Source organism: Drosophila yakuba, chromosome 2R (genome assembly GCF_016746365.2).
Source record: "Drosophila yakuba strain Tai18E2 chromosome 2R, Prin_Dyak_Tai18E2_2.1, whole genome shotgun sequence".
In the NCBI taxonomy this organism is placed as follows: Eukaryota; Metazoa; Arthropoda; class Insecta; order Diptera; family Drosophilidae; genus Drosophila; species Drosophila yakuba.
The window spans coordinates 11,047,377-11,065,331 of record NC_052528.2 but is presented as its reverse complement, the minus strand read 5'-3'; the positions used below and the strand labels follow the sequence as shown (position 1 = coordinate 11,065,331).

At 43.8% G+C, this 17,955-nt stretch overlaps 1 protein-coding gene and 1 long non-coding RNA gene across 8 annotated transcripts; one reads left to right on the top strand and one right to left on the bottom strand.

Moving 5' to 3' along the window:
* Nucleotide 1: 1 nt before the first annotated feature.
* LOC6530082 (paired amphipathic helix protein Sin3a) lies at nucleotides 2-17,662 on the bottom strand. 7 transcript variants are annotated; one of them, XM_039372852.1, is made up of 13 exons: nucleotides 17,509-17,662; nucleotides 17,107-17,226; nucleotides 9,864-10,681; nucleotides 8,510-9,795; nucleotides 6,901-8,441; nucleotides 6,255-6,567; nucleotides 5,819-6,194; nucleotides 4,748-5,256; nucleotides 4,356-4,685; nucleotides 4,033-4,239; nucleotides 3,747-3,974; nucleotides 1,312-1,719; nucleotides 2-1,243 (listed from the first exon to the last, which is right to left on the bottom strand). In XM_039372852.1, exons 3-13 carry the CDS (start codon nucleotides 10,321-10,323, stop codon nucleotides 728-730), a joined length of 6,174 nt encoding a protein of 2,057 aa, XP_039228786.1. In that variant the 5' UTR covers nucleotides 10,324-10,681; nucleotides 17,107-17,226; nucleotides 17,509-17,662; the 3' UTR covers nucleotides 2-727. The 7 variants fall into 7 exon arrangements, with proteins under 7 accessions (XP_039228786.1, XP_015052584.1, XP_015052585.1 ...); XM_015197098.2 differs by having other exon boundaries at nucleotides 17,107-17,660; XM_015197099.2 differs by lacking the exons at nucleotides 17,107-17,226; nucleotides 17,509-17,662 and adding an exon at nucleotides 13,337-13,787.
* On the top strand, nucleotides 10,688-13,400 carry LOC120321139. Its single transcript, XR_005560715.2, has 2 exons — nucleotides 10,688-12,082; nucleotides 12,621-13,400. It is a non-coding gene; the product is annotated as an uncharacterized LOC120321139 (long non-coding RNA).
* Nucleotides 17,663-17,955: the final 293 nt, after the last annotated feature.

Below are 17,955 nucleotides of genomic sequence, written 5' to 3'. Positions count from 1 at the left end.
CTTTTGATAAACTTTTGTTTTAATCTGCGCAATACATTTTTACAACTTAACCTAATAACCTTAAACGCGTAAAATATAATCAATAGTATTCACAAGGAATTGTACAAGGTTTGTATGTGGGTGTTTTGTTTGATTTGTTTAAAAATAAGTTACATTTATGGTAAAGTAAAAGAGCTTGGTATTATAAAATCTTAAACCACTAAACAGACGTGTTTTGATTCCTAGTTACTAGCACAACTGTCTCGATCGGTTTCTAGTGCAAAATCGTTAAAAATATACGTGACTTTAATTGTGGTCTTGCGATTGTGTTTAAGGTGTATGTGGCTCTAGAGTTTTAGACTTTAGTTCCTAATTCTAAAAGCGCATCAATAAAACAGGACGCTGCCGTGGTAAAATTAATTTTAAAAGTTATGCAACGTAAGACTATAAAATTCTTATTTAGGAGCACTTTCGCCTAATATTAAATGACTTTTTGTACAAAATGAAAAACAGCTTTCCTTCGTTCATCAATCAATTTCCAGAGCCCAATGCCATGCCGGACATATAACAGTCGATTGCGGGTTGGTATAGCTCCAATCTCGATGACCGCGCGTCGAGGAACTGGTATCACATTTAAAAAACTATTTAATTCAATGCAGGCAATTCATCCCACATCTTCTCTTTGTCGTCATGTGAACGAATCTGGCCATGCAGCGACCACTGTTGTTGTTGCTGCCATTCATGCCGGTTAGCTCTCCATGGGTCGCACCTGCTGCAGTGCCTCTGCATTCGGTGTTGTCGCAGATGCTGCGCTATTGCAATGCTGCTGCTGGGGTGACGCATTGGTATTGGTGGTCGAGTCCGCGGACAAAATGCTACTGTTGCACATCGAGTGGGAGGTCGAGGATACTGCCGACGAACCCTGCACATTATTCACCGTTGAACCTGAGCCTGGCGCAGAGTTGACCGCCTGAACTGACCCATCTGGAGGTGGAGCTGTGCCACTCATCAAACCGCTTCCTGCACTCTGCACCACCCTGTATCTGTTGTAGATGCGATACGGGGTCTTCGAAGTATCCTTCTGCTGTACCGTCCTGGTTTTGCTGGCGGATCCCCAGCCGCTGGCATTGATCTGGTCTGCCGTCTTGCCCAGCAACCAGTCGACGCAGTTTTGCTGCAACTGCTCGCTAACATGCTGCTGAAGCCACTTGTTAACGTACGTTTGGAAGTGGGCGTATTTTGCCTGAGTTACACGGCAATGATTCTGCAAAGTAATAAACAAATTAGTAAAGCTGTTTATCCTAAATGCCAGGTAAAAAAAAGAACACTCACCTTCTTGGCACGACGCACCGCATCGTACTTAAGTAGCTTGAGATTCTTGCTGGTCACAAAACATCGCCCGTTGCTGGAATTTGTGTTGATCTCGTCGCGATCGTTAAAGGCGTATTGCTCCGCCAGGCCCACCTGTGGGGCGCCCAGCCTCTCCAGACGTTTGCCGCCCCAGCTGTTGTTATTATTATTATTATTACTACCACCGCCTGAGGTGCTGCTGCTCGAAATGATATTGTCGACGGAGATGGATTCAACTGCAGCCGCAGTACCGTGCAGCTCACTGCGATTCCGCTTATTTTCAAACAACTGACGCACTTGCTCCTCGTGCAGCTTCGATCTCCGCTTGTTGCGCAGCAAAAAGCGTGCCTTGCGGGCTCCTCCCCCGATTCCACCTCCTCTGTGTCGCAACTGAAACGAAAGCAATGCAAAAGTTAGTCTTTATTGTGAGTAATTGCGACAATTGCCGGCGGCAATGCAGCCAAGAGCACTTGAAACACGGCGGCAATTCAACATGCTCACAGAATTTACGAGAATACTTAAAGCTGGGAATGCTGAGATGTGTGGGCTGTGTATTGTAGCATTACTGAACAGTTAGATTATTATATTAAGGGAATTATAAAGAACCGAAGAGGATGGAGGTACCAGGCCAACAAACACAAAGCCGAAGACATAGACTCACACGCACAAGGGGACAAACGCAAACCAAAGTCCACAAAATACAGGATGAAAGTCGGAACGCAACGAAAATCAATCACAACTACCAGTACCATCAAGAACAAAAACAAATATTAAGCTTAATCTAAGTGAAACAAAGAGTTGCACAATGCGATGATGACTTACCTTGCTTAAGCTTAAGTTTGTGTGGCAATTACTGAGTTCGATTGTGGCTCTAACCCGGAAAAAATGAAAACCCCAACCCCCTCAAGCCCATCCCTCTGTTTTAATAACTTTGAACATGTCTTTTTAATGGGCTGCTCCAGATATATTTCTCAATTTCACTCTCCAGTAATGTCCACAGTTGTGATTGTGTGTGCTATTTAATTTACAATTATTGAGTGTGTGGAGTGTGTGTGTTCTTATGCCTAGATATAAAAATGTTTACCGAATTTAAAAGACATTTGGCTGCTTCCTTTACAAAATTAGCTACTATACGTTTTACACATAATAATACATACATTAACCGATTACCATTAGCATTACGTTATGTACAGTTAAAACACGTTAATTAATATATACATTTGTGTCAGGTGTAATTTAGGCCTATATTTAAACGCAATAATTTGATTATCATCAGAAGCACCACTCACACACACCACACCCCAACCACACCATTACCATCTTTGATTGCTTCATTTACGCCCTCACATCACATCATCACTTCCAGGTGCCGGATCTTCGATCACCCGATATATATTAAACTCTCTATCGCTATATATAACTCTTGAATAACTCAAGGCATAACGAAATCAGAAGGGAATGCAACAAGCGCGTGCCTACGTTATTGTTATCATCATCTACTATTTTACATAATGTCTGTTTTTATGCATGTTTGTGGATGGAATACTACATTTAATTAAGGTGTGTACTTTGGGTTTTGTTTCTTCGCTGGTTATTGCAGGTTATTGTTTGGTGTCTCTGAGCAAATAATGCATTACATTTAATGTGTGTGAGTGGGTGGCGGTGGTGGGTGTTGAGCGTGGTAGTGGTGGTGGTGGTGGGTGAAAAGGTTTGGTGTTTCAATTTCTCTTATTCCGGTTTTGGTAATCAAAAAACAAATTCATTTATTACTATTTCATTTTGCAATATGACTTTTTCTTCTTCTTATTCAATGAAATTATCAAAACTATGTTATTTCAAGCCTTGGTATTGACCTGGTACGAAAAAATAAATTGGAAAAAATGAGAGAAAAGAATGCAAAAAAGCATTAATTAGTGAATATTTTCTTGTCCTTTTTATTTTTTTCTTTGCTCGTATGCAAGCAGCGTATTCTTTTGTATGCATACGAAATGTGGGCGATTAATAAGTTGGCGGCATGTTGATAAATGATACCAAAACGAAAAGATACAATAATGGAAATAAAGTTACAGCTGGCGAAACGAAAGGGAGATAAATAATAGAAAGTGCAGCGGCAAAAGTTAATAGGTAACAAAAGATAGATAACCGAAAACTGAGATATATATATATATTTATATATACAGAATACAGTACTGTAGGAGGTGGGATGTCTTGTCCATCGTCTAAATTAGGTGACAGGTTTGTATGTACAGTGGAAGTACCGAAACACAAATCATGAGTAGAACAGGGAGTCAAAAACGTAAACATAATCGAAATGAACAACGAAATACACAAACAACATGGTTAACCACTCTTCAAGCACACACCACACATAGCTGCTCCGGCTGCTGAGCATCTCATCGCTGCCTTAGCACACTTACCTCGGCAGTATCTTCGTCCTCCTCCGTCTTGATATCGGATGCCTCTACAACGTTGTCATTGCCGAGCGCCGAATTCGAGCCGGCAGTGTTCCCACCACCGCCGAGCGCAGGATTCGCCAACCGCTCCACATACTTGCTGAACTTCTGGGCCTTCAACGCAGCCGGCTTATCGACTTCCTCGGGCTCCGAATCAAGCAGCTCTATGGTTACACGGCAATCAATTTTGTACTGTAAATGAAGCTGTTGTTAGATCATTTCATTAACGCTGCTACTTTGTACGGCTTACAATATACACTTTGAAGCAATTTTCTTCGTTAAGAATGCTCTCCGCCTTCCGCTGATAGGACATCTCCCTGTCAAATGTCTTGTGAGCATCCCGACAGAATCCGCCTGTGCAGCCTCGCCTTTGCTCCGTTGCAAACAGCTCCACACAATCCAGTGCGGCTCGTTCAGTGACACAATATTGCAGCTGGCGAACAGCATTCGAGACAACCTGAAGATAAACAAATGAGGTGAATATTTATTTTGTTTTTACTATTTCTATCTATATAGATGACGTTTTCGATCCATCGATCCGGTATACTATTTGTATATCGTTTAAACACTCACCTTATCCAGCGTAAATGAAATGTAGGCATAAATGCCAAACATTTCTCGCATCGTGTCCTCGAACGTATTCGAGTCCATGTTGCCGTCTAGGACGTTCTTGAGCATATCAAGGAAGGTGGGGTAGTAGTCTTCAACTTGAATCTCCGGCTTGGGCTTTAGTCGCAGCGCCGTGGCTGTGCTCTCCCTTCGATTCACCCTACAGCGCTCCTCCTCGATGGCCAGCAATCGCGCTCGTTCATACATAACATGCAGACGGTCGCAAAGTATCGCATGTAGCCGCAGGAATAAATACCAATTGTTGTTGGCGAAGAACAGCGTGTAGGATTCGTCCTGTTTATAATAACAAAACTATATTAAAATACATATTCCATTTAAAGCGTTGCGTTACGTACTTCGTGTTGCCCGTGTGCGTGCGGTGGTAGGAGCTTTGGATTGGAAAATTCCGCAGGATGTTCCAGTTTGATTTCCACATCGACGCCCGCTCCTGCAGAGTCTTGGGCTTGCCTTGGACTCGAGACAACTCCAGAGGTGGTGCTACTGGCTCCTTCTTCTTTGTGCGACGAGAGGAGGTCATCTTTTGGCTTGCCTTCGGATCCTGATAGAGTTGATGACGATGCCGCTGACGCTGCCGCTGAGGATGTTGATGGCGTTGCATCGTCCACAGGCGTCGCTGAAGATGGCGCTGCTGTGGACGCTGGTGCAGAAGAACCAGTAGCCGCTTTTGAGTCATCAGTCTCTTTCTTAATTCCCGTCGGTGTTCCGCTGCTACTGCTGGTATTGCTACGTGCCGGAGAGGCACTTTCACTGGGCGTACTCTTTGCATTTCGAGTCGACGACTCCGTGCGACCCAGTGGCGAGTCCACGTCCATTTTCGTATTGTCATCTACCAAAAATGGAAAGGCTATATAGAGAAACGGTGTGCACAACACATATGTTCGGATATTCGATGCAGTTCAGGGGTCAGTGTGTAGGTGTTGGTGCATTGCAGTCCAGTTTTGTTTTTTTTTAATTGCATTTTGGTTACGTTAAAAATTTGTATTTTTTATTCGTTTATTTTCGTTTTGTTATTAATTGCAACAAAAAAAGAAGAAAAAGAAACAAAAAACATTCACTATGTTAAAAAATACAATCGGGCAAAAGTTATTAAAGAGAAACTTTATAAATTGAATGAAAATTAGTCAAGTAAATTTCTAGTGTTTTTACATGACTAATTAACGTTTCAAATTCACAAAGCAATACTCCTTAATAAAAAAAAATAATATAAATAATGTTAGTATGTGCACGGATGATGAAAAGTTAAGCCAAGGCTTAAACATCTTTTTGAAATATATGTTAGTTATAGAAGCTACTTAATTAAAGGTAAAGTGCAGGCGCAACAAAAATAATGAAAAGGTTGGAGGTTTATTGAAAGTGAACTACATAGTTTTATGAAGTTTAATTTTGATTTGTCCAAGATAACTTACCGTCATCGCGTTCGTCGTCGCTTAGTGGCTGTCGTGGTGCAAAGAAAAGGTCAGGCACAAATTGTCGAATGATTTGCTTAATCTTCTGTTTCTCCTGCTTCTGGATGCCAGTCTGCCGCTTCACATGATGAATCAACAGGTTGGCGGCATCGTCCAGAATGGTTTTGTCCTTGTACGGCAGCACCAGATGCGGCCCGAACGGTTCCATAGCGTCGTCTTCTTGGTCGTGCCGCTCATCGTACAGCGTTTCGATTTCGTTAAACAGACTCTTCGAGCGCAGGGCTTTCATGTCGTTGGGCTTGAAGTTGATGGCTTGGTGATCGAGGGACTTGAGGTAGTACTTCTCGTTCTGTTCCCGCCACTGCTTATTGAAGGTCTGTAAAAGAAGTGTTCATTTAATTTACATAAATGTAAAGCGATGAGAGAGTTCACTTACCTTTTGCGCTTCTCGCCACTCTTCCTCCTTGACTTTCAGTCGCTTCAGTACAATAGGCACCGCCACAAAGGGATTTTTCTTCATTCCCTGGATTATCTCTCCGGACTTGTCGCCATAGATGCGATGAATCGCCCGCTGGTGAATCGTTTGGGATGTTCCGCCCAGATGATCGTCCAGATGGAATTTGCTCAATTCTTCGGTGGACATTCGTGACATTTTCTTCTGTACATTCTCTAGCACCCGAATCGTGGCACTGTTGACCTCGATGACCAGGTCCAGCTCGAATCGCTCGTCCTCCGTTCTGTGAATATTCCTTTTGTTTAGAGCGTGCGCATTGGTTAATTGAAATAAACGAAAGCCAAAGAAACAGAAGATCCAAAACAAACGATAGATGTGTAAGTTGAGAGTAAAATATAGATGCGGTTAAGAAAAATAAGATGGAACGAAATCTACATTTAGGTAGATAATAAATAAAGAATTTGAATTTTTTGGGCTTAAACAACCATTTTTTCGATTTTTCGACCGCAGATATCAAACTCAAATGAAAACGGTAAGGAAACAAAAGTACCAATGAAGTAAAATCGATGTGACTCGTGACTTACTTAGGTGGGATCGTTAAATATAAGGTTAAAGGAATACATCTTACCTGTAAATTGTCTCTTCGAACTGCGTTTTCCGCGATGTAACAAACGTGGAATCTTCGCTGGCCCACGTTGGGAAAGATACCCATTTGTCGTTGAGCACTTCCCGGCAGAGAGCCGTCCGCCCACTGCACTTCTTCGGTACGGTGGACTGCGGCAAAGCACAATAAGATGCACCCAGCCTCTTACACGAAGACAAATCCACATCCTGGACGTACTCGGCGGCACTCTGGTGACTGCTGCCTCGATCATGGGAACTATTACTGCTTCCACCTCCCTGACGTTGCGTGGCGGCTAAAGGCATGCCATCAATCAATCCTCCAGCCGGTTGACCCGAGGGCGGTCCCAGAAAGTCGGTGAACCATCTTAGCAGTTCGGGGAACTTCATCAAGAACGGAGATACCAGACCAAGAAGTTCCGTTTTGGAGACAATTTCCTGGTTAAAAAGAGCCAGGCATCGGAGGAAGTTGTCGTAGACCTCTGGACTCTTCAAGGCCTTGCGCACCTTATCAAAGAACGCAGCGTCGGAGATGGTGCACTTGCTTGATGCTTCGGAAAAGCTCACATCACGGCAATAAGGCTTCGGTCGCTTAGCAGGCGGTGCTCCACTAGCATAGTGTCCGACTAAATTGTCATCACCCGGTCTCCTCGAACCTGAACCAGAGTTATGCTGTCCATGGTGACCAGAGGGCAATGGTGGCGTGGCGTAACTAATTCCCGGCGAACTACGATCGAGGGAATTGTCCGAAATGTGCGGCATTGAACCAATCACCGAAGGGATGCCATAACTAGGCGATTTTTTTGCATTATGGCCATGCGTTAGATTCTGGTTTGGCGCGTGGCCAACGTACTTTTGCACATGATGATTATTTCGATGCTCCTTTTCGTACCCCACCATCACGCTGCATCCCACTCCCGACCGGCCGATATGGGCGCCGGCTGCTGTTCCGGCCAAATTATGATGGCCTCCAACTCCAGCTCCTCGCTGATGTGCTTGCTGCTGCAGACCCGTGTGATAATCCTTCTCAAAGAGGACATCGTTTCTGGTCGCATTTAGGTTTGAACTGATCACATGATTCTGCTGTTGCTGATTGTTATTGTACGTCTTAATGCTGACACTGGTGTTCACCGCCGATAGGTTTCCTATGGCCGCTGCATGGGCACTGTTGTCGATCTGCGGAAGAGTCGTTGCGCCCAAATGCAAAGGGGATCCACTTGGCGCTGGCGATGCAGACGACATGGTTATATGAGCACCACCGCTCAAAGTTGCCGTGGGACGCTTGCCATGATCATTGTGCACAGACGCTGACTTGGACATATACTGCCCGGACTGATGATTGGTGGCGTCAGGAAGGAACTGGCCAAACTCCCTAAGCAAATCCTCATCCTGGCCAAAAAGCTTAGCCACCTGAGTGTACACCTCCTGTTCGGTGAGCATTTTACCCTGGTTTAGGCTGCCCTCCTTCATTACCTTCTGCTCCTTTTGATAGGCGTGCAGAATTTCGAGGAATTTTTTGTACTTGGCCGGCTGGTTTTGGAAACGATTCTGTTTATAAGAGAGATAAAAAGATTGTAAGTAACCTAGAAGAGTTTAAGATGCTGAGCAGACATTACCTTGATCTTGTTTACATAGGTTATGGCGTGATTAAACTCCACCGGCTGATTCTGCTGTCCTGTCTCCCCAAGCAAAATCGATTGATGCGCCTGCTGGATGTGATGCAGATTGTGCTGCGCCGCTCCCGCACCTGGCCCACCTCCTGCTCCTCCATGAGGACTAAGCTCACTTAGAGAATTGGGCGTTGGAGGTCCACCAACAACTATACTAGCCGTTGCATTCACGTTTGCCGCTGCTCCAGCCACTTGCCCCGTAGGTGTTATCGTGGCCCTTTCTCGATCTCTCGAGTAATTCTGCGGTACATTGTGTGCCGATACGGAGATGCCTGGCTGTTGACCTGACACTACGGCGTTTGTCGCCGGAGAGTTTGTTACACTCACGTGGACATGACCACCACCTGGAGATTGTGATTGAGGAGGCGTCGCCTGCTGCAAGGCGTGAATAGTAGTCTGGGTAAGCGAGGCTCCGCCGTGCGTCATTAGATTTACAGCTCCAGCGGATTGAATCTGAGCCACTGCTGCTGCTGCGGCCGCTGCTCCAGCCCCCGTTGCCGGTGTCAAAGATGCAGCATTGGTCGTCTTGATGGCAATATGTCCGGCACCTGACATCGAACTATTTCCGGTGAGCATGTGCACCGTACCTGTGCTCGTTGGCGCTCCCGGAGGTGAGGGCATCGAAACCACCGGCACCGAGCAGCCGAGAGCATCCGAATGAATTTCGATCTTGTAACCCGGAGGCAGGAACATGTTAAAGCCATAGATCAGCTCAGTGTGCCCCTTGAAGAGTGTCGAGACTCGCTCAATCACTCCGGGTGTGTCGATGCAGTGCGACTTGAATTCCTTCATGATGTCCAGGAAATTGTTGTAGATTTGGGGCTGGTCCGCGTACTGGTATTTTACTTGGTCCAGGTAGCTCAAAGCATCCTCCACTTTTAAGCGTGGCGTGGCATTTCCCGATTGTCCTTGTGGTGGGGTGGTTCCACCCACTGGGATACTGTTGGCAACCACGGACGATGGAGGAGTTTGGGCCGTGCCCAAAGGTGACTGTTGAACTGGTGGTTGCTGGGACATCGTGGCTAGATTGCCCACGGCAGTGGCCACTGTCTGGGTGCCGCTGATTGTACGCTGGCGGATTGTGCCTGTTTGTGAGCTGCTGGATACAGTCTGTGCACTGGCAGGAGTGTTCGCAGCACCTCCTCCTGTCACATGAATCTGTACTGTGTTGGCGCCATCCGCTGTGTTAGCTTTAAGAGTTCCACCAGCCTGTATCGATGCCACACTATAAGCTATAGGATTAAACAATTTCATTAGAATGTAAAACGCATTTCGTCACGGTTTAAAATAGGTTACTTACATGTTGTATACTGTAATGTTTGCGTTCCCGTGCTCCCTGTGGAGACCACCACGCCTCCTCCGCCGGCTGCTGAGCCTACTCCTCCTACGGCCACCTGGGCTCCTGCTCCTACTGGTCCTCCAGCTGTAGTGCTATCCACAATTGAGCTTGTGGTCTTCAAATTCGTAGCCGTCGGCGTGGTGGACGGCAAATAGGCAATGGTCTGTGCTCCTCCATGCTGTGGAGTGAGGATGCGATGGTGAATGGAACCAATCCCGCTGATGGTGGCGCTATGAGCACTGGGAACAACGGTGCCAATGGTAACGCCCGTCGTATTGACGCCCACAGTAGCCGTGCCACCGCCGCCGGATGTTGGCCCTCCTCCAGCTACGCCCACGACACCAACGCCCACACCACCGGATGTCGGAGGACCGGGTCGTGTACTGAATTGCACCTCGTCTACGCGGGTGCGTTTCATCATCTTTTTTGTTGCTCTGTTCTCGGCGGAGCGTATAATCCTGTGCTGATGCTTCTTTCTGAGCACTTTGTTCTTCCCTGGATCCCTGCCCAAGTGCAAGGACTCTGGCTGCTCTAGGTGAGTGGCCGCCCTCTATGAGCGTATGTAATATGCAACAAACGGTCGGGGTCGCAACTCTTGGTCTTGGACTGCTCGTGGATGCGACATATGTTGTCTATGCATTTGGTCGCCCCGCAAGCGGCAAATGCGCTCGAGTTCTAGGGTAGAGAAATTGGACTGACTACTGGTTATCTGCAGCTGGTGTTGCTGCGCCGTTGAGTCGTCTCTGCCACGTAGCTTTTGGAGTTCTTTCTGAATATCACTGCAAGTAAGAGAATGGAAACGGTCATACAACAATGTCGACAGTAAATATGTAAAAAAAAAAACCCAAAGAAATACGTTTAGGACCATATTTTTATTATGAATAACTATTTCTGCATTACTGGAAAAATATTGTAAATTAATACTAGTATTTTTTGACTGCCACTGGTTTTGGCAATTTTGCATTACATTTAAAATGGAAGTTATATTTGCTTCCACATTTATTCTTCTAAATATTCTTTTTCATATACTAGACCACGAATTTGACTGCTTTTCCCAAAACAGGTTCACTAATATAGCACAGCTGATTGATCAATACAGTCTACATGTTCACAGGTTTCGAGAAGATTGCACATTCCAACAAGGAAAAAAAATATGAAATAAAAAGACACGGGGAAATTCTTCATTTAGCCGTATCACAAAAACTAAAGAGTGGGAAACGGTATCTCTGTATTGGGGGTTCTGGACCCGGGAGAGGAGAGTGGGGGGACAATAGGAATGGAATGAGAAGGTGGAGCTGTGAGCAATAACAACAACATCAGCCAGAGAATGGTACATATAGACGGGAAGGAGATCGTGGAGTGGAAGTTTAATCTTGGAGGAGAGTGCAAGGCAAAAGGAGGAGCGCGTAGTTCACTTTAGTGTGTGTACGTGCAACCGGAATTGGGCGCGCGCTTTGTTATTGCTTTAAGCGGTACAGTAAAAACTTCCTAAGCGAGCTTTCTGTGTACACCTTCGAGTGCGTGTATGTGTATAAAGTTCAGTATTTGTGGATGTGGAAGGTGCCAAATGCCCCATGCACGACATCGGCTTGCATAGAATTCAGACGCACACAAAGAACATATTTATATATCGATACCGCCAAGGGGCCGGGCGGGTGGTATGGGGTATGAGTACTGCTGGTACATATTCTGTATCTACAACTTACAAGAATAAGAAGAGTCAGAGGTAACAGCAGCAGCAAACGCAACAATGCAAAGGTGGTGGTGCGGATACGGTGGTGGTGGTGCAGCCACAGAGAGAATCGGAGAGAGCCGCATTTGTTGTTGAGGCGCAGTATATGGCTGATTTTTTGTTCAAAAAGGTATTTCACCCGTTTGGGGCCCAACACACACACATACGCGGACGCAGCAAGCATTTGGCGGGCATTCGGGAGAGAGAGAGCGCCAGAAATTGAGAGAGCAAACGCTGCGCAGACCAAAGAGTGAGCAAATATTAGGTGAATGGAAACCGCCTAGAGGATCATCCTGCTCCAACTAATTGAAACACCCTATCGAACCAACAGCTGCCCCCTTTTAGCATTTGTAAACAAATATTGGAGCTCAGTACAGCCGCACAAAAGCTTCAGCCCTCTTTCACTCTCCTGTCTCTGCCACCACCAACTATCCTTTAATAAAAGAAGGTAAAACAAGTTCGCTCTTTTCAGCTCTCCCAACTGCCTTTGTTGTTATTGTATTTTTTGGATCCGCCATTAGTGCATACCAAACACATTTGCCCGCTTGCTTGTGTGAGTGTTTGACGAGAGAGGCTCCAAATTGGGGCGTTGTGTGCGTGTGTGTGCTTCGGGGAGACATGTGGGCAAATTTTCCCTCCATTTTTTTTTTTTGTTTGGTTCAGCTTGCTCTATTACGTGCACACGTATAATGTTATCTTATCTGTTTTGTTATGTGTATACACAGCACAGCAGAATACGAAGCACAAGAAGCAGCCAGCGGAAAATATGCAAAAATTGTTGAACACTAGCACTCGGTTTTTGAACAACTGCAATACGAATCGGAATCATCGCGAATTAATATTTAGTTTTTTGTGTTACTTTCTCACTCTGACACACTAACACAACCGCAGCGTGGCGCTGCGCTATTAATAAATTTTGCAAATAAAACATATGGATGTGTAGAGAAATATGTACAATATATTCACATACATATATACTATTTCAGCATGAAGAAGCACGGCAAACGTTTTGTGTAAATTCAAACCGAATGAAAAAAAACAGGCGGAGCAAGAACAACAAACGACGGATGGGATGGGGAGCAAGAAATAGAGGAGCAGGAGGAAGATGTGAACATAAAGAGGGCCACAAAATGATGCTCTCATTGGGGAGCCATTTAAATGCACACTCACACTACACTTGGCTGCTCTCGCTAGTACATGCGAATGGCGCATCAAAGCAAAAGTCGAGATAAGCGCACGAACTGAGCAAAGAACGAATCAACGAACGAAAATAAAACGACACTACGTTGAAAAAATACAGTCAGTTCATAAGCGAACCAAAAGCAATGGTTCAAAGCGTGTGTATGTGTGTGGCTCTCCTCTCCACCCTCGTTCAAGTGTGTGTGAGGAGAGCAGAAACAGAAGAGGCAGCAGCAGCAACACAAACAACAACCACGTCCCCGTCCGTCGACGACTTTTTGTCTGTGCGCCTTCTATATGTATTCGCTATGCCATTGTTGTGTGTGTGAGTTTGTGCGTGCGTGTGTATATAAACCAATTGAAATTGACCTAACCTAAAAATGTTGTATTTTTCACAAGTTTTTAGTGGCACGAACGAGAATATTGTTTGAATCCGAGTCCGCGCTCCAAGTGCACTTGAAGGATAATGCTACTCTGCACTTTCCACGCCCCTCCAACCGCCCACCGCCCATATTACACTTACATCAGCAATAAGCAATAAGCAGTTAGCTTCGTCGGTTGATATTCGGCTGTGTGTATGTATATTCGAAATGTATGTATATATGTACTAGGCGCGTATGTATATTTACTACAAAACTGCCGTTGGTTTTGTGGTGTTATTGGAAACTTTCACGTTTTACGCAGTATTTTGCACTGGCAACTACAATTTCCGCACTCACTCGCACACCGAAATCTTAATTTTCACCGTTTTCTTTTTTCTAGTAGCTGGGGCTCCGTTCCCAAGATAAGTTTTAGTTTTACGCTTAATTCGATCACTTTGCACTTGGCTCTTTTTCTTAACTAGATCACACGGGTCGAATTTAAGACATTTTCTCCTCGGTAGATTGCTACTGCTATTCTATTCACAAATTTTTGGCGAGAAAACGTTTTCGTACATCTTAACGCCGCCGCAAACATTTTCGATTAAAAAGGCAAAACGCGATGGCCAGTCAGTCGGAGTCAGCAGAGAGAGCAAGCAAGAGTGTAAAGCGGAGAGCGGGACCTTGTGCGCTCGCGACAGAAGCAGAGAGCGGGAGAGCGCGCGCGCGCAGTGTTGCTTTGGAACTCATTTTCTGCTGCTACTACAGCTAAAACAGGGTGGCAACTCAGCGGCGCAACAACTAAAATCCTCCGTCGCGCGCATTGAAAACACTGCGTTAGCTGGCAGCTAAAAAAATATTTTATTTACCATTAGCTATTAGCAAATAATCACAATCAGCGTTTATTTTTATTAGCGGTGAGCGGTACCGCATGCAAATCGTCGCAAAATGGCGCTTAGAATTTGGATAAGAAACGAAATACGTGAAGCTTACGTAAGTGCGAGGACCAACAACAACGCTGGGGAGAGAGAAAACAAGTTGTTTGGGAAACAGGGTGTACCGTTGTCACCCAGCCATGTGGTGGATGCGATGATCAGAGCATCTGGCTGAGACACCCTGTTTGCGCCAAAGAGAGCGACAGTGACAGCGGCGCACCAACACAAGCGCAACGAGTATACAGCGGATAGCGACGTCGGCAGAGCGTTTTAGCCGACTATTGCAGTACATAATGAAATCGACGAAACCGAAAATCAGAAACCAAACGGACCACTAGCGAGCTACAACTCTGCCACGGCTACACTTTACACACTCATGAACTCCTCCACCACCTCGCTCGCCAGCACACTCACACACAGACGCGTGCGTGCGGAGAGAGGAAGTAAAAAATATGAAGACAAAAAAAGCAAGTGCATCTCACCATGACAATGGCGGAACCATAAAAACACATGTTCGCATCTTAAATCGAAGCGAATTCGGCGGCCAGCTCCTTTAAAAAATAAAATAATACAGGCAAAAAATCTGTATACGCGCAAAAGTTGAGCTGCTAAAACATGGAAACCTTGCAGTTATCGATTCGTCTCGCTCATTGCGCAATGAAAAAAATGCAGCGGGGGCGGCGGATACAAGAGAGCCTCTCTCTTTCTGAGGCACCTGCAGCGATACGAAATGCAAATCCGCCTTCCACTTTCCAGCTCAAAAGTTCAAAGTTCATATGCAACTAACTACTGGGTGCAGCGCATGTCCGAGGTGCACCGAAGTCCCCGGACCAAAAAAAAAAATGGCACAAACCAAACTATCCGACTTCCAGGCGCCGCAGGAAGGTTTGTTTGCCCTTCCATTGGGTATTATTGACGTTTTTTCTGTTGATGGTGGTGGTCTAGCATGTTCTAATTATCCCTGTGCTAATTTCAGATCGACGGCATAGAATGCGGCACTAGGAAATGTTTACAGAATTCTAAGCTGATCAGCTTCAGTAAAATCTAAAATGTTGTAAAGTGCTTCCTGTCACACGGATCCATATTTATATAAAACCAATTAGTTTGATATTCGTACGTGTTCTGCAAATTATCAGATAGTTTTTATTCACCTTTGAGTCACCTGATGTTTATTGTGAAAAACCTTGTGTAATTTATTGTTTGGCGGTCCTACAAATTGTAGTTTAACACAATATAGATGGTAGACCTGTTTTTAATTGGTTTAGTGAAAAATTTATTTCGTTTATACACTGAGGTGAAATGTAAATATGAAACAAACTGTCTTTTACCTTTAAAATTAATTCTCATCAAAACTGTATTAATCCGATTGCGCATTAGAGAACCTTATTTCTTTTGTGAAAGGTTATACAACTGCGCCGGTAAAATTGTTTTTTTTTAAACGTTGTTTCATAATGAAAAGTAATTGGAATGGAGTTGTTAAGTTAAGCTTATAACTATTCTTTCGGGAATAGGTTGATACGATTTAATACAAAGGATTTACTGTAGAGATCTAAATTAGTACTTCAACTTTTAAGAACGATATTTACTACAACCTAGACTTTTTGAATGTAAAAATATGATATACAAACATTCAGTATGACTCTGAACTAAAATGTTAATAATATAATAACGAAGTCATGGGCAAGTTACAACTAAATTTGTGTACAAGTGTTCAACGTCTAATACTCTTCAACTTCGTTCCGACCATCAAGTTCATGACTTGTTCGTTGGCCTCTGGCAAAAATACAATTGCGAATTGCAAACAATTGGTTGGCGACGCGGCAAGTGTTTTTTTTTCTTGGGAGAAAGATCGAGAGAAGTGTGGAGAGACTGCCAAAACTGGGGAGTTTGAGTTCAGAAGTAACTTGTTTTTCAAGTTTTCAAACAGCCAAAACCAAACCAGACTTAAAAAGCCAGTCGAAACTTGAGGCGCTTCACAAAGAAAATTTGAGGAAAACGAGGAAAGCACTGAGAATGTGCTAGTGTGTGTGCATTACAATTGGACCTCACAGAAGCAGTGAGCCCGATTTCAACGAATTATTTAATTAGAATCAACGTAAACCAGCAAATTGAAGGCTGAAACTGCTGTCTCGCTCACCTTGTGCACAAATAACACATACACATGCACCAAAAGGGTAGACAGTGCTGCCAACTGATTTTTTGATCGATTTAATCAAATTATTTCCATATTGTTCACGTGGATACTTTTTACTGTAGCGTTTTTTTTAACCTTTTACCTTGTTATATTAAAAAAAATGTACCTTTAAAAATTTCTTTATTTTTTTTTAGAAAACAAAAAATTGCATTGGTATAAGAATTGTTCAGTGTACTAAATGTTCAGGCATAGGGTTTCAACATCCTAACAAGTTGGCAGTTCTGGAGCGAATGAACGCAACAATAACAAAAGGTGAGCGCGGCAAACGCGCTCTGCCTCTTTTAGACAGCCACACATATAGCTGTTTTTAATGCCTCCGTAGTGTGCGTGACTGCGTCATTGTTGTTGCTGTTCTCAATACCTTCCTTTCTTATTTTTATTTATTTTCTGAAGCTCTTCACTCTTTTTTTTAAATTTATTTTATCAAGCCAAAGGTAATTAAATATGTTGAGCCACACATGCACACGTGCCAACAGATGGCGGAATCTTGTTTATATGTACATATACAAAAAGGCGATAAGACCGATTTCCATAAATATACACATTCGCAAATCTTTAATCGAAGATTCAGCTTGAAAAGTCAAACTAGGATTCCCAAAGGCGAATATTTAAGTTGGGAAAAAGTCACAAATGCATTATTTTGAAATGAATAATCCCACTGGAAGTGGAAGTTGTGGTTGCCGCCTAGCGTAATCAGTTGGGGGAAATTGAGGTTAGGTACGAACGCATTCTGGGCACCCACTCACACACACACACATACACTCGCACATGCATACAAGGGCGCGCACTTTTTTTCTATACATACCTGATTGAAATAACTGATGTTTTTGTTTTTAAGTCTTCTTTATTTTTTACTACTGCCAGCAGGCAGACTTTTGGAAACTTTTGAATGTATTGCGGCTACAACTTTCAGCTGCTTGTGGAGCTAATAGGGGAAGGGGGTGGAGAGAGAAAAAGGAAGAGAGTAGCGCGTGAGTGGCCACTTCTTCTTACATTTGCAACAGACACATGCAAACACTCTTCACACAAGCACATGCACCCGAAATCGATTTAATACTGCCTTTGTTGCAATATCTCTTACTATTTTCTTTAATTTTTGTTTAAATTTATCGCACGCAAGTTCACTCGTGCTTTAGATTACAATGGAACACACACGTACACATATTCATATGTATGCGTTATGATCAACCCCACGCCAGGAATTTACATTTTGTTTGACGAGATCTTCTAGATGATTTTAATTACTGCGCGCTGCGTCTGGTCTTTAACATTTATTTATTTAGGCTCTCTTGTTAAATTAAATTAGTCGCACAGCCGTGAAAAATGACCAGCAATTACAACGAAATCCCAACTCGGTTTGTATGCGGCGTCTATCGAGCAATCGATATCGATATGACGTGGGTGGTCTTCAGAGCTGGCATTTTATTTCGATTTCATTCGATTTCCCGTCATCGTAGCAATGGTGTCATATGCAATTGCGTTTAAATAATATAACTTAAAAAAGGGAAATGCTTAAAGCCCAGCAGCTTGTAGTTAAAGTATGCTTTTTATTTTGTCAAAAATAGGATTTACAAAAATAAGGCAAAATAATTATATATTGCTGTTATTGTTACAAATAAAAGAAAGAAATTCATCTTCATCGTGTATAGAAAAT